This window comes from Zalophus californianus, chromosome 9 (genome assembly GCF_009762305.2).
Source record: "Zalophus californianus isolate mZalCal1 chromosome 9, mZalCal1.pri.v2, whole genome shotgun sequence".
Taxonomy (NCBI): domain Eukaryota; kingdom Metazoa; phylum Chordata; class Mammalia; order Carnivora; family Otariidae; genus Zalophus; species Zalophus californianus.
The window spans coordinates 76,635,693-76,662,347 of record NC_045603.1 but is presented as its reverse complement, the minus strand read 5'-3'; the positions used below and the strand labels follow the sequence as shown (position 1 = coordinate 76,662,347).

Genomic DNA, 26,655 nt, shown 5'->3' with positions numbered 1-26,655 from the left:
ATCCACAGAAAAACTGCTAAAAAGACTTTACCTCCCCTATCTCAACTTCCAGTAAAAATAAGCAAAATGAAAACAAGTCTCAAAGTTGTGTTTTAATAGTTCCATAGTCTACTGTTGGAAGTGTGCCCAGAATTCTATCAGGGACTGACACAGACTACGCAGGGCTGAAGTCCATGCAGAACTTTGGCTCTAAGTCCCAGGGGCCTGTTCCACGATGTTTTCCACTAAAATATTTTTGTAAGTACAAAATCTTTTCCACTGGTTTTCTAGGAGTGACTACAATAATAAAATAATTTCTCCAGGTCAAAAAACTGAAAATCAACAAGAATCACCAACATGTAAAGCCCAGCAAAAAGAAATGAAGAGTGTTTCATTTCCAGGAAGACAAGCTCCTTGCAAGAACTCATGAAGTACCTTCAGTCTATCTGGGGTTAAGATGTTTAGATGGGTGATCCAACTGACTAACTCTCCCTCAGCAAGATGCATCCCCACCTTTATGTCTTAACTTGGGCTCTAAAATATAGGGTAAGTACTCATGAATAACACCACCACTAAAAGACACATACTAATGCACAGGATTTTGCAGAGCTAAGATAGCACAAGTGATTAAAAAGAAAATTTTTTAAAAATCATACAATAATAATTCATTATTATCCTGAAAGGTTGGCCTGTAACAATTTTTAAAACAGCCTTCAGGTGCCACAAAACACATGAATAAGGCTGACTATTGGCACACGGACATGTGCACTCCAGTGTGGAGATCTGGTGAGCTGACCTGCCACTGTCCTCCGGTGCTCTGCCAGGGTGTACACCTCCTGCAGCGCCCTCCTCTGGTCCTCACTGAGCGGTGCCATGAGGAGCTGGTACCAGGCAGCATCCCGATTCTGCACAGCTGTTGCACGGGAGGGTGGGGCGGGGGAGGCGGGTGTAGAAGAAGAAAGAGAGTCTAGTGCCATGATAATAAAAGTACGATGAGCTGACTGCAGACAGTAAGAGAGTACAACACCATCACAAACACAAGGTGGTAAAACTTACTCCGGCAAAGGACTATTTTTGTAAACCCCCAGTTTACGAAACAAAAATACGCACTCTGTATCCAACCACATGGGACGATCAGAGGATGGTTAACACACTGCCAATCTCTGCTTTGCCCAGGTCTCTGCCTCCTTCGCCATTCTCTTCCTCCTGAGGGTTTACTAACTATGCACCCTAAACTCCAAATCTTGGCACACACCTCTACTCAGGTGCTGCCATTTTCCTCCAGCTTCTCAGAGTACCTGCAGCTTCAATACCGCTCCCCCACCAAGAACTCAAATTGGTGCTTTAGGCAAAACCAGCCCTCGAGCCTCCCAGGTTTTTCCATGTGGACAGCTTACCACAAACTCAACACAACTAAAACCAAATTTAACATCTAAACCAATTTTGGGCAGATCCCAAAACAACTTCTAACCAAAGGAAATTAAGGTAGACTTTAGAGAAAATATCTGAAGGGTTAGGGAGTAAAGACATACTTAGCAGAGCTTGTGTAAAAAACTGATATTCATCCACACTGCTGTCAAGGTCAAGCGGAGTGCTGAATCCCTCAAGGGCAGTCTCCTCCAACACTTCTTCATCCCAGTCGTCCTCCTCCTCCTCCTCTGCCTCCGCTCTTCCGTTATTGGACTGCACCGCTTGAGCAGTTACGTTTGTCTCCTCTTCATCACTTGAAATCTCCTCTGTGAACCCATTAATTATTTAAGAGGAATGAAAACACAAAAGGACAAAACATTATGGAAATGGGAAAATTACCACCTATTTTTACATGAAATGCTAAAAATAAACCTTTACCGTAGTTTGCTAAATTGAAAATGACTTTATCCTCCTCACTAAAAACAATTTCCAAGTATCCCTAAATCTAAAGTCTGCTGGACATTACTACTGTTTTTCTATGGCTGCCTCATACTCTTTAATACAAAAATGCTATTTAATCAAAGTCCCAAATTGACTTTTCTGTCAAAAAAAAAAAAAAAGACAAGTGTATGGTCAGTGCATGTGTTTTAAATAACAATGACCGGGCGCCTGGGTGGCTCAGGTGGTTAAGTGACTGCCTTCGGCTCAGGTCATGATCCTGGGGTCCTGGGGATGGAGTCCCACATCGGACTCCCTGCTCGGCAGGGAGTCTGCTTCTCCCTCTGACCCTCTTCCCTCTCGTGCTCTCTATCTCTCATTCTCTCTCCCTCTCAAATAAATAAATAATCTTAAATAAATAAATAACAATGACCTCCCACTGAAAATCTGGTCTTATTTTTTTTAAGATTTTATTTGACAGAGAGAGACACAGCTAGAGAGGGAACACAAGCAGGGGGAGTGGAGAGGGAGAAGCAGGCTTCCCGCTGAGCAGGGAGCCCGATGCGGGACTTGATCCCAGGACCCTGGGACCATGACCTGTGCCGAAGACAGACGCTTAACGACTGAGCCACCCAGGCACCCCAAGAATGTTATGGTCTCTTAACAGTCACCTAAATTGATTATGAACTGCTTAGAAGTGCTCAAATGAGATCATCCCTGCTAACAGAAAAGGAAAAATACAGAAAGAAAAATTAGCTACATGTGGGGTGAAAAGTTGAGAGCTGAATTGTATATCATCATGGATTGTTTTATTTTCAGTGACAATCTGTTTTAAGCAGTTAGCCCAATACTGTAAATAACCAGAAGACAGTAAATGCAGAACAAAATCAACCCAAAAGGGAAAGAGCTAGAGTAAACCCAAACTAGGCAATATTACTCCAAAAATAATAGTTCTATAAACATACCACACTGAAGCACCTGAATTAAACTGTGAAGCAGTTTTAGGGGTAAGGCAAGAAACCCTAGTTTTGATCATTGTGTGTGTGTGTGTGTGTGTGCGTGTGTGTGTGTGTGTATAAATGGCAAAGGTATAATTACAAAGAGCAAGAAATTCCTTTCCTAATTAATCATTCTATACTTCAGTGGAAATTCAACAGGAAAATCTGGGAAAGTACTAGGAAAGTTTTTCTCAAGTCATATTAGTTATAGACCAACAGTTTACAAAACAAAAAATTAGAGAACATAACATTCTGAAAAAAGGAATTCTGTAATTGTTGACCTACACTTAGCAAAAAACAAAACCCTTCTAATAAAGAAGCATTACTGCAAAAGTTCTACGTGGTATTCAGAAAAACAAAATAGAGGTGCTTGGGTGGCTCAGTTGGCTAAGTGTCTGACTCTCGATTTCAGTTCAGGTCATGATCTCAGGGTTGAGAGACTGAGCCCCACATCAGGCTCCAAGCTGGGCAAGGAGCCTGCTTAGGATTTTCCCTCTGCCTCTGCCCCTCCCCTCAGCACACGTGCACATGCTCTCTCTCTTTTAAATTTTATTTTGAGAGAAAGAAAAATCAGATCAGAAGATGTGCGCAGTTTTAGGGGTTAGGGACTGGTACCATTCCTTGTACATGAACAAACCAGGATGATGCCAATTAAATGTAAAATATTTTAAATCTACAGTCACCAAAATCATAGAATTTAGCATCAAAAATAAAGATGTATGTTTTCCATAAGTTCTGATTTTTCTCATTTAAAGAAATGTCTGTTTTTAACCAAAAGAGGAAAAACTCCATTTGGTGTTGGATAATGTTATTTCCTGGACCCAAGTAAGTAGTTTTCTGCAGTATCATTAAATAAAGATCTAATATCCTTGACTCTAACAATCTTATTCTGACTCTCAATTAAGCAAATAACCTTCATTTGTATACTTTATTCTAAATTTATTAATACATAAACCATAAGTATCTCCCAAATATAGTTTGATTAAGAACCATTAAAAAACAAACATATCAGGCACTCTCTATTAATCTGCTATGCTGTCACTTCTGCTCTTAACTAATGGCTCATTTAATTCATGCTGCTGACTTCACTGACACTGTCGGCACAAACAAGAAAATGAAATAACTGGTTGCTAACTTATTATCAAAACCATCTGATCCTGTTATAAATGCATTTGTATTTCCCAGGGCGTAACAACATTCATTAAGTTCAATAATTACTTACATGTCAGAAAGTGAACAAATCTAAACCCTGTAAACCCACCCCAAAATATTTGTTAAATGTGCAACAAGCCAAATGTAACTGTTTAATGACTCCAAATAGACTAAAATTTAAAAAAAATGCATGCTCAAATCAAAATCAATTCTAGCATTCATTGCAATTAGAAGACTTTACCGTTTTCTTCCATATCAGCCTTCTCCACTTTTGAGCGATCTTCGCGGTTTACCAGTTGCCTGGTAGCACAGACCTGCTTCAAGCCAAGGAAAAGGAAAAGAATTGAGGGTACAATCTGTCCCACTACAGCATCTACTGCAGGAGGTCGATTTTGCAGTTCCAAAAGGATACTCAGTCCTATTATACACATCTTCCGGTCATGATGCCTACAAATTACAAAGAAAAAAAATGTGCTCATGAGAAATGAGGATAATTGAAAAAACTACAAGAAAAAATGGCCAAGGTAATATTTTAGGGTTCATTCAATAGAATTATACAGAGGTATCCTAGCCCCCGTTTTGTACCATATGAAATCCTACATAAATCAAATTTTGTAAAAACCAATTATCATCAAAGAGCTACAGAAGTCTGTAATTAATATGGTGAATCTTGATATAATATCAATTTATGATATGAATGCTATATCTGGACCTTGGCATACAAGTTCTATTAAAGCAAGAACACCTGTATTTGACAGCATGAAATTCCTAACTAACGGGAAAAAGGAAAAATTTAGACTCTGTCTTCTGCATTAGATTGGTCTACAAGGTTTCTTAACACATACACTGTACACTAACCACAGGTGCCAAAAGCTATTCAGAAACTCAGCATATAATAAGGTGAACTTGATGGCTCTAAGTAAATCCATTAAATGTTCTCTGCTTTAACATAGGATAAGAAAAATCTGATTCTGAAGGAAAAAAGTTTGACCAGTATACATTATATACATTTTTCTGTTTCTTCTAAGTGGTTTAAAAATATTAAGAATGGCAAGACTACTATATTTGGTATAACACTCCCAGTAAGCCATCGTCAGAGTTGAAATTTTAGCATAATAGTCACGAATAGGTGTTCAGTCACTGGAGGAGGGCATGTACCTACTACTTGGCATCTCACTTTTCCTAAGTTTGAAAACTAGGAGAGTACTTCACATAAAGACACCCTCTCCCACTGGGGCAGCACCTGGGCTACAACAAACAATCCTTCTTTCTGACCTCATATTTGAGAACAAGCTCCCCTGAGATCTGCAGGGTTCAATATCCTGGGGCAAGACATCTTTACCAAACTGGCATTTTCCTTAGAAACCTGACCCCATTTAGAATGTTTTTGCCTACAGACACTTAATAGTCATTGAATCAGATCGACACTTAATTCTTGTAGCCTCAAGATATAATGCTAGCACATAAGTCAAAAACAAGTAGGGATAGGCTATAACTAATTTTCAGACTGTATTCTTTCCACTAGATTATACTACTGAAACACATTCTTAATTCTCTAAAAGTAAATATTATGTTAATACACTAAATATTCTTTAAAAAAATTATCTTTCTATATACTATTATACACTTTTAAAAGTCAACTTTCCAAAAACAGAAATGTAGCGTAAAATCCAAAACACATACCCAAGAAAACAATCTGTATCATTCATCCACTGATTTATAAACTGTACAGTTATAGGTCCAGGGTTGTGAGGCAATTGAATTTGTTCTAAAGTATGTAGCAGCAAATCAGGGTTGTAGTACAAGGCAGCAATTGCAACCTGAAGACACATGGTACGGAGCTCACTAGTTTTGACTCCTCGGGTTAATCTCTCCAAAACAAGTTGAACAAAGAGTGGAATGCACTAGAGGAAGAAATGAAAAAAAGAGTCAACCATATACATAGAAACCAGGTAGAGAGTGTCGATAGTCTTAATGATAATTAAACCTTTGCTTAAACTGTTTTGAGTTATTCAATAAATTCATATTCTCATAAAACCCAGAGATTAAATGGCCAAAAAGAGGTCTGAGAGCAGCAGTGTGAGGAAGTCTCCTTCCTTTCTGAGTGCAGATTACAGTTAGTTGAAGATTGTCCCACAGGAGTCCACACTCAAATGATGGCAATAATCCAAATGTAGACTCAGCCACTTCCACATTTAAGGTAAAATGACTAGGTTGGAATTTTTCTTTGTTAAATCAAATCGAATGGGACTGAAAATAATCATGATGTGATCAGAATTTCTCCTGAGAAAGAAAATTTCAATCACAGGATGTAATATACAGTGTGGTGACCACAGTTAATAATGCTGTATTGCATATCTGGCAGTTGCTAAGTCGATATCAAAAGTTCTTATCACAAGTAAAAAAATTTTATCTATGGTGCTATATGTTAACTAGACTTATTGTGATCATTTCAAAACATAAATATCAAATCATTGTTATGCACCTGAAAGTAACATGCTACTCGTCAACATCGCAATAAAAAAATTCCTGTTAGTATAAGACTGAAGAAAAAATGATGGCCTTCACACATGAAAATGAAGGCATCTGACTCCAATTCTACAGTATTGATGAACTACTTTTATTAGAAGTATTACCTAATAGTTATTTTCACTGAAAGGGATGGGCTGAAATGATTTGTGTAAAACAAAATTCTGAGGTCTTAATACAAGCTCATTTTAAAATTAAATGTTAAAAATCAAGGCTTGAGGGGAGGATTGGAGGACCAGGAAGAGCACAGAGGAGTATGAGGGTGGTGAAGACACTCTGTTACTGGAATGGTAGATATATGTCATTATTCATCTGTCCAAACTCATAAAACATATGACACCAAGAGTAACCCCTAGGTGGGAGAGATGGGGTGGATGGGTGATGGACACTAGGGAGGGTATGTACTATGGTGAGCGCTGTGAATTGTGTAAGACTGATGAATCACAGATGTGTGCCCCTGAAACAAATATTACATGTTAATTAAAAAACAAAGAGTGACCCCCTAGAGTAAACTGTGAAATATGCATTCTCAGTGTAGGCACATCAACTGTAACCACTATACCACCTTGGTGCAGGTGTTGATTAACAGAACACTGCATGTGTGGGGCAGGAGGATATGGGAAATCTCTGTATGCTCAATTCTGTGAACCATAACTGCTCTAAAAAGTCCACTAAAAAATAAAGTTTCATCTGAGGGTTGCTGGGGGGGAGGTGGGTGGAGGGATGGGGTAACTGGGTGATGAATATTAAGGAGGGCACTGGATGTAATGAGCACTGAGTATTACATGCAACTGATGAATCACTAAGTTCTACCTCTGAAACTAATAACACACTATATGTGAACTAACTTGAATTTAAATAACATTTTTGAAAGAAAAACTAAAAAATAAAGTTTTGTGTAGAAATTTGAGTTAAATTTAATATGTTTTTGTAGTCCAAACTATAAATATATTAGGACCAGCAGAATACTAGCCGCCTTTAGGAGAATATATAAAATTAAAACACATAACTACACATGGTAATTTTTTTTTTTTTAAGATTTTGTCAGAGAGAGAGAGAGACAAGGCCCAAGCGGGGGCGGGGGGGGGGGCAGCAGGCAGAGGGAGAAGCAGGCTCCCTGCTGAGCAAGGAGCCCAATGCGGAACTCGATCCCAGGACCCTGGGATCATGACCCGAGCCTAAAGCAGACACTTAACCAACTGAGCCACCCAGGCGTTCCTACACATAGTACTTTTCAGATTGAGATTTTATAAAGAGATGACTAATTTGATGTTTGATTAACCATATTGAGGGGGCGCCTGGGTGGCTCAGTCAGTTAAGTGTCTGCCTTGCTTTGGGCTCCCTGTCTGCTTCTCCCTCCGCTTGTGCACTCCCTCTCTTTCAAATAAATAAAATCTTTAAAAAAAAAATAAAAAACCTACTGAATTCTTCTCAAATTCTGATACAGAGCATTCAGGTACCACAACACATGTAGGATACAGGCTATATTAAAAAATATTACTATGGAAGAAAGGGGAACTCTCTTGCACTGTTAGTGGGAATGCAAATTGGTGCAGCCACTGTGGAAAACAGTATGTACGTTCCTCAAAAAGTTAAAAATAGAACTACCCTATGATCCAGTAATCGCACTACTGGGTATTTACCCCAAAAGTACAAAAACAACACTAATTCAAAGAAATACATACACCCCTATATTTATAGCAGCATTATTTACAATATCCAAATTATAGATAAAGCCCAAGTATCCATCAGTAGATGAATGGATAAAGAAGATATGTTATACCATACAAAAGAATATTATCCAGCTATAAAAAAGAATGAAATCCTGCTATTTGCAACGACATGGATGGAGGTACAGTATATTATGCTAAGTGAAAAAAGTCAGAGAAAGACATACCATATGATTTCACTTGTATGTGTAATTTAAGAAACAAAACAAGCAAAGGAAAAAAAAGAGGCAAACCAAGAAATAGACTCTTAATGATAGAGAACAAACTGATCTCCAGAGGGGAGATGGGTGGGGGCATGGGTGAAACAGGTGATGGGCTGAAGGAGTGCACTTGCTGTGATGAGCACAGGGTGATGTGTGGAAGTGCTGAATCACTATATTGTACACCTGAAACTAATATTACACTGTAAGTTAACCACATTGGAATTAAAATTAAAACTTAAAAATTTTAAAAAATTGTTACTACAGTTAATTATTGTGAATCAATGAAGCCACAAGAAAATGTAAACTAAGCTTGAAAAGCTCTTCTTGAGATGTTTTAATAATAAAGTTTCATTTTAACAAATATTTACTATTACACACAAAGCCATTAAGAATACAAAGAAACTGGGGTGCCTGGGTGGCCCAGTCAGTTAAGCGTCTGCCTTCGGCTCAAGGTCATGATCCCAGGGTTCTGGGATCGAGCCCCGCCTTGAGCCCCACATCGGGCTCCCTGCTCAGTGGGAAGCCTGCTTCTCCCCCTCCCACTCCCCTTGCTTATTTATGTTCCCTCTCTTGCTGTGTCTCACTCTGCCAAATAAATAAATAAAATCTTTAAAAAATAAAATGAATAAAACTAAAATTATCCCTTTGTAAAACAAAATCAATTCTGGGGACTGATTATGCAGAATACTTCTATATACTACTATGGAGTGATCTACGGGATGGATATATGATTATGTGAAGAAAGCAAGATGGGGAAAAAAATATGTATAGTATGCTACTGTTTAAGAAGGTGAGGAAAGAAAAAAAAGTGAGGAAACAATGAATACACCTGTTTGCTTACTTTTTAAAATGAAAGGATGAACGAAAAATGGGGTGGGGGAGATGGGGAAATAAACTAAGGGTAGAGGGGAAAGGGATGGAAGCTAGACTTCCTTGAATACACCTTGTTTTGTAAATTAGACTTTAGAGAATTACATATAGGTTATATATTTAGAAAAAATTTTAAAGCATTCCTAAAAATTAAAATAAAATGAAATAAATGAATCACACAAACAGGGATTATTTTAAAGGACTTTAAAATTTATGATTTGACTATATTCTGGCTATATATATCCCTAGCATATGGATATACCCTGGAGATAAAAAGAGCTACTAAAAAATCTTAAATGGTTAATAGTAATCATATGTTTGTGATAATATTGGTATAATTACTCTGACACTGTATATTCATATTAGTGGGATAAAACAAGGGAGTAATTATGATGAGAACCAGGATTTTTGGTATGGCAGATATAGATTCAGATCAATTAGGTTAAGTAAAAATGATGTAGTCCTGAACTTGAATTGGAAATATCTGTGTACTAACAATAGGCAAATCTTAAAATGATACAATATGTATTGCTTGGCTTTCTTGTGGAAATAATGACCAACTCAATAACAATGAATATCTCTTGTTCTCGTAATCTTAAAATACCATTTCACAGCATAGGGCAGGAAATGTACAAGATGAATCTGAAACACCTAGTCCTACCAGACAAGCTTTGCGCAGTGGCAGTATCGTAGCCAACGAGGTTTATCCGAGGCGCGATTATTGCTAATAGTCCTACCAGACTATTAGGAATAGTCTGTAGTTTGTAGTCCAAACTACCAAACACGACCAGGATCAGGTCAAAAGCACTCATATGATAAACTCAAGAAGTTCCCACTGGCCAAAGCTGAAACAACTTTGTATACCTGAAATATACTGAAACACATCAAACAAACTTGAATTTATAAATTCATGATAATATTTTAAAAAACAAAAAAAGCAAAATACCTCATTGGTCATCTTGGGAGAATGTTAGGAAACAAACTTATTATCTTGAATCATGGTAAATAAACAGACATACTCACACTGTTGCCCAGAGTAACCTGGTAATAGGTAAAAAAAACCTTTGTATAAATATTTCAGCTCATACACAAAAAAGGAATGACAGAATAATCACCACCGACAGCACTAACAACCTAAGATGAGAGACAACTAGACACTCTGTGGCTCCTGGCAGAAATATAAACCACCATCTATGAAGTATTCTTGCCAAAGGAATCACAAATGAATCTAACCAAATCTCTAGACCTAACTCCCAAGTGACAGGAAATACACAGGAATGTAATTCCAAGCAATATAGTCCTTTAGTTCTACTAGAGTGCACCATAACTATAACCTCCCTAACATTAAAGGTTCCCTAGGAACCCAAAACTTCTGACACAAATTCTTGAATACCAATTTTCCAATCCTCTGCAACCCAGTTTAGGAATAGAAACCCACTGTATTACACCAGAAATTTTTATCTGTTAACTTCAAATGGGTCCATCCAACTAAAAGCTATTCTTTTTCTTTTTTTTTTTTTTAGTTTCAGGTATAGAATTTAGTGATTCAACACTTACATACAACATCCAGTGCTCATCACAAGTATGCTCCTTAATCCCCATCAACTATTTAATCCATCCCCCACCCACCTCCCCTCTGGTAACCATTAGTTTGTTCTCTATAGTTAAGAGTCTGTTTCTTGGTTTGCCTCTCTTTTATTTGGCACATGCCCCCCATGTTCACTTGTTTTGTTTCTTCAATTCCACATATGAGTGAAATCATATTGTATTTGTCTTTCTGACTTATTTTGCTTAGCATAATACTCTCTAGCTCCATCCATGTCACTACAAATGGCAAGACTTCATTCTTTTTTATGGCTGAGTAATATTTCACTGTATGTATACCATATCTTCTTTACCCAGTCACCAGTTGATGGACATTTGGGCTCTTTCCATAATTTGGCTATTGTAAATAATGCTGCTATAAACATTGGGGTGCATGTATCCCTTTGAATTAGTATTTTTGTATTCTTTGTGTGACTAGTAGCACAACTGGGGGATCATAGAGTAGTTCTGTTTTTAGTAAAAGCAATTCTTTTATTCAACTCTTTATTATATATTAGACTCCTCCAAACTGAAATTTCAACTTTTTCCACTTTCTACAACCCTTCCTATTTTACTGAGAAGATAAAGCTACTGGATTTAAGCTTCCACACCCCTTCTTGCTACCTCAAGACATCTGTATATCAGCATTATCCAAACAGCACTTTCACAACAATTAATAGATGTTCCTTGGGTTTGGAAAACAAAAACATCCCAGAGTTAAATTAATTTGGAATATACAGATAGTAACACCCTCTTAGACACATTTTCAGATAAAGGCACTAGAAGTCAAGCAATAATGAAACCTACTGAATTTTGTTTTATCCAGTATTTCCAAGGCTTATCTGAATACTTTTTGTCATGAACACCTACAAACACCATTAGATGGTCACAGTTTAAGTAATATCACTGTATTCCTGTCCACTGGTATCCATACTTTCTGTATTTGTGGGAAAAGTCATCTTTATAACTCTCCAGGGTAAACCTGTGCTCTTGGGCTTTCTCCTGCCCTCCTCATCTAACAACCTGTTTTTCAATTTTCTGTGCAATGTTTGCAATGGTCCCCACTGTAAATCTTGTTCTAGTCTTCCATTCCCAATGCTGTCAGCCTAGAGTAGAACCCGTACCCTCAGACTTCAATTAGCTAATAGCCTCCTCACTCATCTTCATAGCCCAGTGCATGCAGAAGACCTGTTTAGATTAAAGATACTGCTAGCAGACTCTCATTCTAAGTGCCTATCTTTGACCACGTCATTTCTCTGCTCAATGGATTCTCCATTCAATTGCAAGGGTTGGTAAACTTCTAGTCAATATTTAGTAATACTTTCAACTTTGCGGCGCCTGGTAGCTCAGTCAGTTAAGCAATCAACTCCTGACTTTGGTTCAAGTCATGATCTCTGGGTAATGAGATGGAGCTCCGTGTCAGGCTACATGCTGGGTGTGGAGCCTGCCTGAGATTCTCTCTCCCTCTCTCTCCCTCTGCCCCTCCTCCTGCTCATGGCTTCTTTCGCTCTCAAAAATAAATAAATTCATACATACATACATAAAATTTTTTTTAAATTCTTAGTAATACTGGGATGCCTGGGTGGCTCAGTTGGTTAAGCATCTGCCTTCAGCTCGGGTCATGATCCTGAGGTTCTAGGGTAAAGTCCCATACCGGGCTCCCTGCTCAGCGGGGAGCCTACTTCTCCCTCTGCCCCTCCCCCGGCTCATGGTCTCTCTCTCTCTCTCTCTCTCTTACTCTCTCAAATAAATAAAATCTTAAAAAAAATTTTTTTAGTAATACTTTCAACTTTGTAGGCTACATCCAGTCTCTGTTGCATACTTTTTTTTTTTTAAACATCCCTTCAAAAATGTAAAAACCATTCTCCATTCCTAGGCCATACATATAGGTTACTGGCTGGATTTGGCCCACAGGCCATAGCTTGCCTACTTCTGGCTTACAGGAGAGATTCTAAACTCTTTGGCATGGATTTATTCTATACCTTTCTTGCATTATTAGATCTTATTGCTCAAAACTTTCCAAAAGTCAATCAATAGAACTAAACCCTTCACTACTCTCACTCAAGTCCTGTGCTTTAGTACTCCTTACTTTGTTACCACCTAAAACACTACTCACTGAAGCCTTCTTTGGGGTTCTTTTCTGTCTCTTTGAAACGGCAAACCTAGCTTCTGTCAAATCTGGCTTCTGTGAAATCAGTGCCTTTGAAAATACGTGTAAAACTTTATCAGTAAAAAAAAAAGGGAGGCTGGAAGGTCACTCTCAAAAATAATGGAGAATTTGGTGGTAAGAAAATAAGAGGAGGCTGGTAGCTCCTCCTAATTAAAATAAAAAGATGAACCCTAAACTAGCAGTTCACATGGGAAAAGCAAGGAAAGAGATGGTCATGAAGAACCCTCCTGGGGTCAGAACAAACTCAAACATGGACTTAGAAAACTTCAAAACAGCCATTATAAATGTTTAAAGAATAAAGGAAGCCATTTTTAAAGTTACAGGAAGCTATGATGACCATGTCTCATCAAATATAAAGTATCTATTAGGACATATAAATTATAAAAAAGAATCAAATGGAAATTCTAGAGTTAAAAAGTACTATAGGGGCATCTGGCTTAGCCAGTAGGGCATGCAACTCTTGATCTTGGGGTCTTGAGTTCAAGCCCCATGTTGGACACAGAACCTCCCTTTAAAAAAAAAAGTACTATAAACAAAATGAAAAATTCACTACAGGAACTCAATAACAGATCTGAACTGGCAGAAGAGAGAATGAGCAAACCTAAAGATAGACTGAAAAAGAGTATGCAATCCAAAGACCAGAGAAAAGAAAGAATAAAGAAAAATTATCAGAGCCTCAAAGAAATGTGTAACACCACTAAGCACACCAACATATGTGTAACAGGAGCATCAGAAGAAGAGAATAAGGAGAAATAAGAAAAAATATTTGAAGAAATAATGGCTGGAAACTTTCCGAGTGTGACAAAAAACAATCTATACATCCAAGAAAGTCAACAAATTCCAAGTAAGATAAACACAAAGACATTTCATAGGAAACATGGTAAAAGACAAAGAGAAAATGTTGACAGCAGCACAAGAAAAAACATGCATCATTGCCAAGTACAAGGGAATGCTAATAAGCTTAACAACTGTTAAACAATAGAGACCAGAAGGATGGTATATTCAAATTTCTGAAAGAAAAATACGGTCAACCAAGAATTCAGTAGAAACTGTCTTTCAAAATTGAAAAAAAATAGAAACATTCTCAGAAAACAAAAGCAGAGATTTCATTGCTAGCGGACCTACCTTATAAGAAATATTAAAGGAAGTTCAAGCTGAAAGCAAGTGACCCAGAAGGGAATTCAAAGACAAAGACACACACACACACACACATACATACATACACACAAGCTCCACTAAAGGTAATTATGTAATTTTCAAAAATAGAAAAACACTATTTCTTTGACTTTCTTCTCTTGGTTTAAAAAACAATTGCAACTTAAAAAAAAAAGAAAAAGCAACTGCATAAAATAACATCTTAAAATTGTATTGTTGAGATTATAAAATATAAAAATATTTTCAACATTAACAATACAAAGGAGAAAGGAGCAAGACTGTACTGGAACAAGCAAATGACACCAGACGGTAACTCCATCCAAAGAAACAAATGAAAGAATTAAGAAATGGTAAATAAGGAGGTTAATATGACAAACTCTATATATACTTGCTTGCCTTTCTTAGCTTCTTTAACACATTAAATTACAAAAAATAATTATAAACTGTGTATTACTAGGTTTATAACATATATATGTAATATATATAACAGTAATAGTACAAAAAGGAGGAAGAGAAGATAGAACTATATAGGAGTAATGCATCTATTTCTCACTAAAATTAAGTTAATCTAAATCTGAAGTAGATTCTGATACAATGTATTAGAGTAAGCCCAGAACAACCACTAAGCAAATTTTTTAAATAGTGGGAAAAAAATTAAAGCAATTAAAACATGCTATTAGAAAATATTTACTTATTTCAAAGTATTTACTTATTTCAAAAGAAAGCAATAAAAAAATAGGGGAACAAAAAATGAGACAAAAAATAAATAAAATGGCAGACTAAATCCATGCATAACAATAACAATATTAAATATTAATAGATTAAACAATCAAAAAGGAGAGAATGTCTCATTGGATTTAAAAAAAAAGCGGGGGCGCATGGGTGGCTCAGTCATTAAGTGTCTGCCTTTGGCTCAGATCGTGATCCCAGGGTCCTGGGATCGAGCCCCGCATCGGGCTCCCTGCTCCGTGGGAAGCCTGCTTCTCCCTCTCCCACTCCCCCTACTTGTGTTCCCTCTCTCACTGTGTCTCTCTCTGTCAAATAAATAAATAAAATCTTAAAAAAAAAAAAAAAAAAAAACAAGATTCAACCAAATGCTACCTACAGGAAACACACTTTAGATTCAAAAATACAAACAGCCTGGGGCACCTGGGCGGCTCAGTTTGTTGGGCGTCCGACTCTTGATTCTGCTCGGGTGGTGGTCTCAAGGACATGGGATTGAGCCCTGGTAACACTTCCCAGGGTGATCTACAGATTCAGCACAATGCCAGCTGGCTTCTTTGCTGAAACTGACAAGTGATCCTAAATTCTAATGGAAACTCAAGGGGCCCAGAATAGCCAAAGGAGTCTTGCAAAAGAACAAAACTGAAAGACTCAAACTTCTTAATTTCAAAACTTACTACAAAGTTATAATAATAAAGACAGTGTAGTCCTGGATTAAGGATTAAAAAATTAACCAGAATGAGAATCCAGAAATAAATCCTCACATTTATAGTCACATCATTTGACAACAGTGCCAAGACAATTCAATAGGGAAAGAATAGTTTTTTCAATAAATGGTACTGAGGGAATTCAAAGACAATGACAAAGACACACACACACACACACTGGATTTTCTTTCTATCCACATGCAGAATAATGAATTTAAACCCCTTCCTCATGCCACACAGAAAAACTAACTCAAAATAAATTAAAGACCTAAATGTTACAGCTAAAACTATAAAACTCTTCGAAGAAAAAAGAAGGAAATCTTCATGGACTCAGATTTAGCAATGGACTCTTAAATATAACACCAACCACAAGCAGCAAAAGAAAAAAAATAGATAAATTGGGCATCATCAAAATTAAAAACTGCTTCAAAGGACACCATTAAGAAAGTGATAAGACAATCCACAAATTGGGAGAAAATTTTTGCAAACTGTGTATCTGATAATGGACTTGAATTTAGAATCTATAAATAACCTCTATAACTCAATAATAAACAAATAACCCAATTAAAATGGGCAAAGAATCTGAATAGACATTTCTTAAAAAAGATAAACAAATGGCCATATGAAAAGTCGCTCAACTTCATTTGCCATCAAGCAAATGCTAATCAAAACAACAAGATCCTACTTCACACCTATAAGCATGGCTATAACAAAAAGACCGAGCAAGAGTTGATGAGGATACAGACAAATTGGAACTCTCACTCAACATGAGTAGGAAGGGGCAACGGAGCAGCTGCTCTGGAGAAATAGTTTGGCAGGTCCTCAAATGGTTAAAAATAGAATTACCACTCGTAGATATATACCAAGAGAAATGAAAACATGTCCACACAAAAATCTGCATACAAATGTTCATAACATTATTCATAATAGCCAAAAAGAGGAAATAATCAGGGGAGCCTGGCTGTTTAGTTGGTAGAGCATGCAACTCTTGATTCCAGAGTCGTGAGTTCAATCCCCACGCTGGACACTTTCTTAAAAATAATAGTAATAGGGCGCCTGGGTGGCTCAGATGGTTAAGCGTCTGCCTTCGGCTCAGGTCATGGTCCCAGAGTCCTGGGATCGAGTCCTGCATCGGGCTCCCTGCTCCTTGGGGGCCTGCTTCTCCCTCTGCCTCCCTCTCTCTCTCTCTCTCTCATGAATAAATAAAAAATAAAATCTTTAAAAAAAATAATAGTAATAATAATTTAAAAAGTGGAAATAATGCAAACGTCCATCAACTGATGAATAGCTAAAATAGATGTGATATATCCACCCAATGGAATATGTAGCAATAAAAAGAAATGAAGTACTAGTATACATGCTCCCACATGGATGAACCTTTAAAACATTATGCTAAGTGAGAAAAGTCATTCACAAAGGACCACATGATTCCATTTATATGAAATGTCTAGAACAAGCAAATCTCTAAAATAAGAAAGGAGAATAATGGTTGCCTAGGCTGCGGGGTGAGTGTTGAGGGGAAATGAGGAATGATTACTACTGGGTATAGAGTTCTTTGGGGGATAGTGAGGCAATGCTCTAAAACTGTCGTAATAGTTGCATGATTCTGTGAATATACTAAAATCCACTGAGGCATGTACACTGTAAAGGAGCAAATTATATGGTATGTAAATTACAGCTCAACAAAGCTGTTAAAAAAAAAAATACACGGAGCAAAAGTTACAGAACTGAAAGAAAAAAGACAACTCCACAATTTTACTTGAACACTTCAACACTTCTCAGTAACTATCATACCATGATTATAGCAAATGTCAAATTAATCTCTGTTGAAAATTTATAGTGCTTTTTAAATCAGTAAAAGAAACTTTTTCTTTTTTGCATAGTATATTCAATTCTGGTTAAAAGAAGGTATATGAGAATATTTCAACAGAATCCACAAAAAATAAAGGGAAAATGCAAATCTCTGGAAAACCTATTAAGGAGAATTTACATATTTATCTCCTTTAGGATTTGCTTGATAGCCTCTTAAATTATTACATATTTTCCTGTTTCTTTCTTTCTCAACTAGAATACAAGGTGCAATTTTCAAACCACATGGGTATTTTTCTCTGACATTTAAATAGAATTTGTTCCAGCAAGCACGAACTACAGGCTATCTTTTTAATTTTCCATCATAATATAAACAAAATGTCATTCAGGTATGTAAATTTTCAATATAAACATCAAGTACAAACTTTCCATACATGCATTACCTGATCAATTCCCTTTCCTTTGCACTGAAGAATGATGACTTCAAGAAGTTTGGCTGCATGACATTCTGCATCTTCTCCTGCATCTCCACATAGTACCTACAGTAATTACAATTCAGCTCAGCAGTGAATGGCATTGCATAGAATTTGAGTCTACATGAAGCAAATATCCCATAAAAATTCGGGCATTAGAATCATAGCTTTGGGGCACCTGGGTGGCTCAGTCAGTTAAGTGTCTGCCTTTGGCTCAGGTCATGATCCCAGGGTCCTAGGATCCAACCCTGCATCGCAATCATCACAATCACAATAAAGTAAGCTATATGAGTTAATTGTCCAGATAAGTGAAGCTTCCCTTTAAAGGCAACAAAACAATAAAATGAAATCAAAAGAAATTTTAAAAAACCTTCCATTTAAACAATGAAACAAACTCTGTAGTTTTGTTTCTTTTGAGTTCATTTTTTCATAATAGTAACCATAATTTACTATCACACACCTTTTAATTTCTCCATATGGAATTTATAACTACAAACATCTTCCATGGATGTTATAACCATTTAGGACTATAAGTATTACAGTACATAAATATAACAGTTTACCAGACCATTCCTCTATTGTCAATTTTGTATTTCTACTATTATAAATTATTCTACAATGCACAGACTCATACATAAAAATTGGAATATAATTGCCTTACAATAAGGTTCCCAGAAAAGAGGTTCATAGAGTAGAGCCATGCTTATATTGGAAATAAGAAAATATGGAAAAATTAATAAGAGTTCAAACACGAGCTATAAGAAAAAGAACAGACTTAACCTGAAGAGGAGACAGAAATTAAAAATAGAGACAGAAAGAGGTAACAGAGAGAAACAAAAGACAGACTCATTGAAAAAAGACAACAAAGTGGACTTTTGTCAAAATTATTCTTAAAAAGCACAGAGAAAATTATGAAAATATTAGAAATGAAAAAGACATAAATAAATACACATAAAGGAAAGATTAAAATAAGCAAATACTATGGAGAACATTATATTCCTTATATATTTGAAAGCTCAGATGAATTGGATAATTTCCTAGACAAATACAATTTGAGAAAACTGAATTAAAAAGAAATTCCTGATAAAGAAGACAGATTGAACATTCTCATTTAATTTTATTACTTCCCAAAAGACCATTAAAATAATAAAGAGGTTTTAGAGGCATAAATCCACAAAGACAGAGGAAAGGAAAAAAAGTAGACAGCTATAAAATTTTGAAAATTGGAAAACAGATGGATCAGTGAACTGAATCACAAATAGGAAGCTGGCAAAGCCAAAAATCAGCCCTATAAAATTTAAAATTCTACTTCTTAGGGCAATGTATCTACATTTAGATTCTAAACGTGAATGGGCTCTGGAACCAGAATCCCTTGGTTCAAATTCCAGCTCTGCCACTTATTATCTGTGCTTTTAAAAAAGCTAATTAAGGGGCGCCTGGGTGGCTCAGTTGGTTAAGCCACTGCCTTCGGCTCAGGTCATGATCCTGGAGTCCCAGGATCGAGTCCCACATCGGGCTCCCTGCTCAGCGGGAAGCCTGCTTCTCCTTCTGACCCTCCCCCCTTTCATGTTTTCTCTCTCATTCTCTCTTTCTCAAATAAATAAAAATCTTAAAAAAAAAAAGCTAATTAACCTCCATGTCTTACTGTCCCCATCTGTAAAAGGACGATAAAATACTTACGTGGCAGGGTTGTAGAATAAAGAAAAAAACACTCCCTTTGCCCCAAATTGCATTTACTTGGGTTTTTGGTTGGTTGGTTGGTTTTTGTCCCCACCTCCAGAAGGAGAAGAAAAAATATATATTTCGGTAATTTTAAAAATGGGCTCTGGAGCCAGACTACCTGGCTTCAAATATGGCTCTAACATAGACTAGCTCTGTGACAGACAATTTGACTCAGGCATAATGCAAAAAATTGTGCCTCAGTCTCCTCTTTGACCAAAAGGTGATCCTTTCTTCATAATGTTGTAAAGATAAAATAAGTGAATATGTATAAAGTACTTAGGAAATGCCTCATATGCAGTAAGAGTTCAGTAAGTATTAGCTATTATTAAAAACCAAGAATACGACATATATTTTAGCCACTTGTTAAGTCTAAGACATCACTGTGAATATCACTTTTTCCCCAGCTGCTAGAACACGGAGCAGCTGTACTAATGGGTGTAGGACTGCTATGTTTTTTGCTTGCTGCTTTCTCTTCCCTTTTGCCTCACTAGCAACGGTCTCCACAACTTAGGAGAGGATACTGAAGACTGCCAAGTGATTACGATTTAATAAGCTAGGTTATTACAGGGCTAACCGGGTCTTCAAAAATCATGATTCTACCCCTTCAGTTTATATGTGATGAAACTTAGTGACCTCCCAAAATCTCCCAGGCTCTTTATGACTGAACTGAGACCTCAATCAGATGTGCTGATTATCAGTTCAGAGCTCTTAACATCTTGGTACACATCTCCTCTAGTGAGGAAGATAGGTTGTACACTAGATATTTTACTCCCAAGGCCAAACTTAAGTATCTGGCAGCCCTACGCAATGCAGTTTTATATTTATGTATATATAAATATTCACCTAAAGGAGAAGGAAAACATTATTTATACTCATCAATGATTGCAAGATACAACCGACGGAAGGCAAAATCTAATCTGTGACAAAGACAACATAGTAGACAATCCTGTTTGTATGTAAATATAAGAGTAGCCAATATATGGCTAATAAATCATCCTGTACTGAGCTAAATGATGCCATTTTTCCAACTATTCCAATTTTTTTGTCTGTTATTTATATTCAAAATCTATATATATCTAGTGGCTTCCAATATACACGTTCAATTAAAGAAAATCAGTGATTGACAAACTGTGTGGTTATTTTCTTAGCACTTTGCTTTTCTGTTGTTGGGATTTTTAATAACACTTTTCTCTAATCAAGTAGTAAGTTTGCATTTTTGAAAGAGAAAACAAAAAATTATTTATCCTAAACATTATAAAGTACACAGCTACAAGAGTGGCAAACATCAGGAGTGCCTGGGCGGCTCAGTTGGTTGAGCATCTGACTCTTGGTTTCAGCTCAGGTCATGATCTCGGGGTCATGGGATCGAGCCCCACATCAGGCTCTGTGCTTGGCACACAGTCTGCTTGGGATCCTCTCTCCCCCTCTGTCCCTCCCCCAACTCGCACACACACACACACACACACACACACACTCTCTCTCTCTCTCTCTCTCTCTCTTTCTAAAATAAAATAAATAAATCTTTAAAAAAATAAATAAGGGGTGCCTGGGAGGCTCAGTGACTCAGTCGTTAAGTTCCTGCCTTAGGCTCAGATCATGATCCCAGAGTCCTGGGATCGAGCCCCGCCTGATTCTCCCTCTCCCACTCCCCCTGCTTGTGCTCCTTCTCTCCCTGTGTCTCTGTCAAATAAATAAAATCTTTTAAAAAAATAAAAAATAAATTTTAAAATTAAATAAATAAATAAAAGTGGCAAACATTCTTAAGCACAACACGCAATATAAAATTTTCAAATTACATTCCAGGGTCTATTAGAAAATAAAAAATAGCAAATTTATGTTGAAGGCAACACAAAACTAAAGTATAAGAAACAAACTGAAAGAGCGTTCTGAAGTAAAACACTCAAACATTAGTAAGAACCACTATAACAACTGATTAGGGCACACTTACCTTTCTACACATTGTAAAAAGTATTTCTAAATGCTTTGGATTAGATAATAAAGTATCTGTATCTATTGTCACATAATTATGCAAGAGAGGCATCATATCTGTAAAAAAAAATTCAAAAGCCCAATGAGATTTGAGTAACAAGAGTAGAAATAAATTATTCCCACCGGAACCATATTTCTGTAGCACCCACACATTACTATCTTCCCCCACAACCACAAAATGCTAGTAACAAAAGTGATAGATCTGCTCTATTTATAGACGAGGAAGATGTGGATCAGAAAGATTAAAATGCTCATCATTTATTATAGTGATTGTTCTGAATTTTTGTCTTTTTCTCCATAGGAGTCATCACCATTTGACAAACTGTATTTTCTGGCTTGTCTGTGTGTCCCCCACCTTCCCTGCCCTCTCCCCAACTAGAATGGAAGCATCAAAACAGCAAGAGCTATTTGGCTCACTGCTGTACTGCTGTGCTTAGAGCAGTGCTTGGAATATAGACAGTATTCAGAAAATAGTAATTGAATTAATGTATGGGTATATGTTCTGACTGCAAACTAATTTAAGGTACAACAGGAAACAGTCTCCCTTCTACTGCCTATATTCCCAGAGCTGCAAAACACTGCTCCGATGGCACCACCCTTTCCTCCACGGGGAAAGAACAATTATCTTCTGATTAGTACTAGAATTGTATGTGTCTTTAAGTCAAGTGTCAAAGGAAATAATGTCTAGACACAGAAAAGCAAAAATGTTAGATAGTCAAAGCCATACCTGTAAAGTATTCAAAACAATCCTGCTGAAAAACCTCATATAATATACCTAGCAGCTGCCACATTTGAGGGGAAATACCATGGCAGGTTAAACTATATGCCAGGGAAAGAATTTCTTCATAGAATTCTAGAAGGAAGAAAATCTCTAGTTAGAATGCTAGAAAACAGGAAAAATTAAACACAAAGACCACAGTGAGGAAGATTTAGGCTACCCACTCGCATACACTCCTCTTACACCCAATATACTTTGAGCACCTCTTTCTCGGCATTCCCATCTTCAGCTACTACATTTGCCACCTTACATTTCTTACCAAGATCTGCCCCTTACCCAATAAGACAGCGCAAAGATTCGTTTTTACTGAACTTACCCATAATACTGGAAATATGTATATTTTTGATACTGTGTAACAAATAAAATATAGTTTATATTTCTAAAGCTATGTTAGAAATGGATACAAGAAGGGCACCTGGGTGGCTCAGTCGTTAAGCGACTGCCTTCACTGCCTTCGGCTCGGGTCATGATCCCAGGGTCCTGGGATCGAGCCCCACATCCAGCTCCCTGCTGGGCGGGAAGCCTGCTTCTCCCTCTCCCCCTCCCCCTGCTTGTGTTCCTTCTCTCGCTGTCTCTCTCTATGTCAAATAAATAAATAAAATCTTAAAAAAAAAATGGATACAAGAAGGAATAGGTTGTGGTACATCTCTCATGTACAGGATTTTTAACCTACAAATAATTAATATTCTTTGGGAAGCTTAATTAAGCTAGGCTAAAATATCTTCCTGCCTCACATATGTTTACAAACTATATTCTGGACCATATTTTGTCAATTTACAAACCTTGTAAAATTTGTATTTACCACAAGCCAATTATACCTACCATAAAGAGTCCAAAGGGAATGCTCTTGTATTTGCATATATATTTTTTATTATTACCCTCTGTCAGAAGGAAATCATGTATAAACACACAATGAGAAAACACAATTCTCAATACAAAATTTTCAAATAATTCCTACCATGTCACTAAGCAAAAGTCTGTTAACTTCAAAAGTTTTTTTTTTCCTCTTATTTAAAAGGAACTAGGTACACCTGGGTGGCTCAGTGGGTTAGGCGTCTGACTCTTGATTTCAGCTCAGGTCATTATCTCAGGGTCGTAAGTTTAAGCCCCACATCAGGCTCTGCACTGAGCGTGGTGCCTGCTTAAGAGTCTCTCTCACCCTCTCCCTCTGTCTCCCCACCTCCACTCCTGCATGCTCTCTCTCAAAAAATTAAAAAAATCTTTAAAAAATAAAAGGAACTCAGGGCGCCTGGGTGGCTCAGTTGGTTAAGCAACTGCCTTCGGCTCAGGTCATGATCCTGGAGTCCCACGATCGAGTCCCACATCAGGTTCCCTGCTCAGTGGAGAGTCTGCTTCTCCCTCTGACCCTCCTCTCTCTCATGCTCTCTCTAGCTCATTCTCTCAAATAAATAAATAAAATCTTTAAAAAAAATAAAATAAAAAATAAAAAATAAAAGGAACTCATATTCACCCTGGACACGCTTGGAGTTTTTTTCTGTAACATTATTTAAAACACTATATTCAAAAGCTAATAGATGTTTGCCTTACCAAGAGCAAAATAAGATGGAAATCACAGATGTTGGGAAATAATTTGTTACATAAGACAATCACTTGAAAAGCAGCACTATCTGAATATGAAATATCTGAAAGTTCTGTTTATCATCACCCCACACCTTGGATATGAGGAAAGGAGAGCAAATGCCTCTTCCTAACATGAAGCCTGAAGACAGAAAAGGGGCCCGAGATTTCCTTGCACACCCTTGACAGCTTCAGCATGTATGCACGACCCAGCCACTCCAATGCTGAAGATCAGGCCTTTGAAACTTGACAGAGAAACTAGAAGGTGTGAAGCTGTTGCAGATTATTTTTTGCGGCTGTACTAGAGTCTGGACTGTGGTGGGCAGCAGTGCAGGACCCCGTGTTGATAAAGGCAGCACTGGCCTCTTCGGCAGACCACTTCTAGGGCACAATCCTGGGGCTCCAGCCAACTCCAGCCTCCCCACAGATTCAGTGAGCTACCAAACATCCTTCCGCTAAATTCCATTTACGCCTGAATGCAGCAAAAGTTATTTAAAGCATTCTCAACCAAGAAGACTGACTGTTAGGGTAGGATGGTTGTACTTACTTTGACTTCCTGCATAAGATAAAGCAGTTGAAGCAGTTAATAGCTAATCCTGGCTTCTAATAATAACTGAAATTTTAGGAGTAAATTAGCAATGAAAACAGTCCAGGGAAAAAATTAAAGGGGGACAATGAAAAGAGACTAGACCATGGACACAAATGAAGTCAGGCTGCTGGGGTGGAGGTCCTGGAATAAGAGAGTCAGCCTATATATATATATATATATATATATATATATATATATGCAGAATATATATATTTTTTCTTATCTAAGATCCTGTATAGCCAAATATTGGTTCAAAATGGGCCATTAACATTACAGCTAAAAACGTAAGAAAGACCATCCATCACCTTAGGGCTAGGGATGGGCTATCAGACAGGCAACTGGAGCCATGGCTTTCTCCTCTACCCACTGCAGCCAAAAATAGGGCTGTTTCCTTAACATCCTGATGTTGCAATTGCTCAAATCAAACAGCTGGGGGAGGTAGATTAGAAGGTTGGTATAAATTATTTCTCTTCGCCTTACTTCATGGTTTCACTCCTCAAGATTACTTTACTTTAAATTTAAATGGAGAATCTTCAGTTACAATCTCTTCCATGAGTAAGGGCATCAGTGAATATATTCTTTTTTTGCTTATCAGAATCTCTAGGGTTATGGTCCAGAAATATCATTTTAACTGGCTCCAGGTGATTCTTATGCACACCAATGTTTGAGAACTACTGCTTTATAGCAATGATTTCAAAAGGAAGGAGGATGTACCTAGGCAGTGTACAAGATAATCCACTGAGAATGGAAAATAATGTATTACAACACTTTATATATATAGACATTTAATCCCATCCTTCTACATTTCTATTTTTATGGATGTAAATGTAATTTAGTAGCATGTATATTGCCTATAATATGCATTCAAATATTATTTACCTATATTAGAAGTACATGCTCAATTTTTTACTAATGGTATGAATGATAAAAAGTTTGGAGACAACCACTCTTAAGCAGTCACATGCTTTTCTTCCACCTTTCTGTCTGCACACTATAAAGGCTGCATCTCCCTCTTGCCCACATGACTTGGGGCTGCCACCTTTAAAATGCTTGGATACTATGGGAAAACAGTCTCCTCTACAAATTGCCATCAGTTTGCAACATCCTGATTCTATTAGTTACTCATTCTATTCAGAAGTCAGGCATTATAATATAACAGAACAACAATTATTTCATACTTCTGAGAGGACATAGGTCTAACATTTCACATTTTTCAATTCCAGATTAAAGTTACTTCACCTGAACCTCATCCCAGTTCTTCCTTTCTAAAAATATAAAATTTAAAGTTCTCTGTCCTTTAAAAATTCCAAGACTAAAAATTCTTCATTGGATATATTAAATTTTTCTCTAAATGAAAATATAAATATATAATACTAGAAAGTATATCCCAAAACAGAAGAAAATGCAAGCTTCTCTTCCTCAAAATTGCCCATATTGTTGAATTTGAAGGGCTAAAAATGCACTTTAAATTCACCAAATTAAAAAAATATCAGTTTACCTTTTTACTCTACCTTTGAACTTACCAATTACATGTTTCTGTAAAACAAGATCAATGATCCGTAGACAGATATTCTCTAACTGCTGAGTAACCTAAAGACAAATTTAAACATTTAGTTTAAAATTCATCATGATAACCCTTAATCTATAAATATTAGCCCAATAAAAATACCAACAGGACTTTTTTGAGAGGAGAAGTTGACTCTAAATTTGAAGTGAAAAATATAACCAAGAGGGCACCCAGGTGGCTCAGTCATTAAGTGTCTGCCTTCGGCCCAGGTCACGATCCCAGAGTCCTGGGATCAAGTACCACATCGGGATCCCTGCTCAAAAGAGTGTGCTTCTCCCTCTCCCACTCTCCCTGCTTGTGTTCCTGCTCTCGCTCTCTCTCTGTCAAATAAATAGAAAAATAAAATCTTTAAATATATATATATATATATAAAATGAAGAAATTCTGAAAAGTAAACTAATGATAAAAGTGGGAGTTAAATCTGTAATAAAATTACAAATTAAGTTACTTCCTTAGCTTATATTTTATACCAAAATAAGTTCCTAATGCATGAAAGATTTCA

The 26,655-nt window shown here is 36.9% G+C and overlaps 1 protein-coding gene and 1 pseudogene across 1 annotated transcript in view; one reads left to right on the top strand and one right to left on the bottom strand.

The window, feature by feature from the left end:
• Window positions 1-26,655, bottom strand: part of IPO8 (importin 8) — a 73,777-nt gene that overhangs the window by 9,451 nt on the left and 37,671 nt on the right. Inside the window, exons 17-24 of the mRNA XM_027594401.2 lie at window positions 26,110-26,176; window positions 22,369-22,494; window positions 21,601-21,698; window positions 17,901-17,996; window positions 5,661-5,881; window positions 4,219-4,424; window positions 1,512-1,715; window positions 776-892 (exon numbers count right to left, since the gene is read on the bottom strand). Of these exons, the coding sequence (XP_027450202.1) occupies window positions 776-892; window positions 1,512-1,715; window positions 4,219-4,424; window positions 5,661-5,881; window positions 17,901-17,996; window positions 21,601-21,698; window positions 22,369-22,494; window positions 26,110-26,176 (1,135 nt within the window). The remainder of the gene's footprint in view (window positions 1-775; window positions 893-1,511; window positions 1,716-4,218; window positions 4,425-5,660; window positions 5,882-17,900; window positions 17,997-21,600; window positions 21,699-22,368; window positions 22,495-26,109; window positions 26,177-26,655) is intronic.
• Window positions 9,977-10,086, top strand: LOC113923185 (annotated as a pseudogene).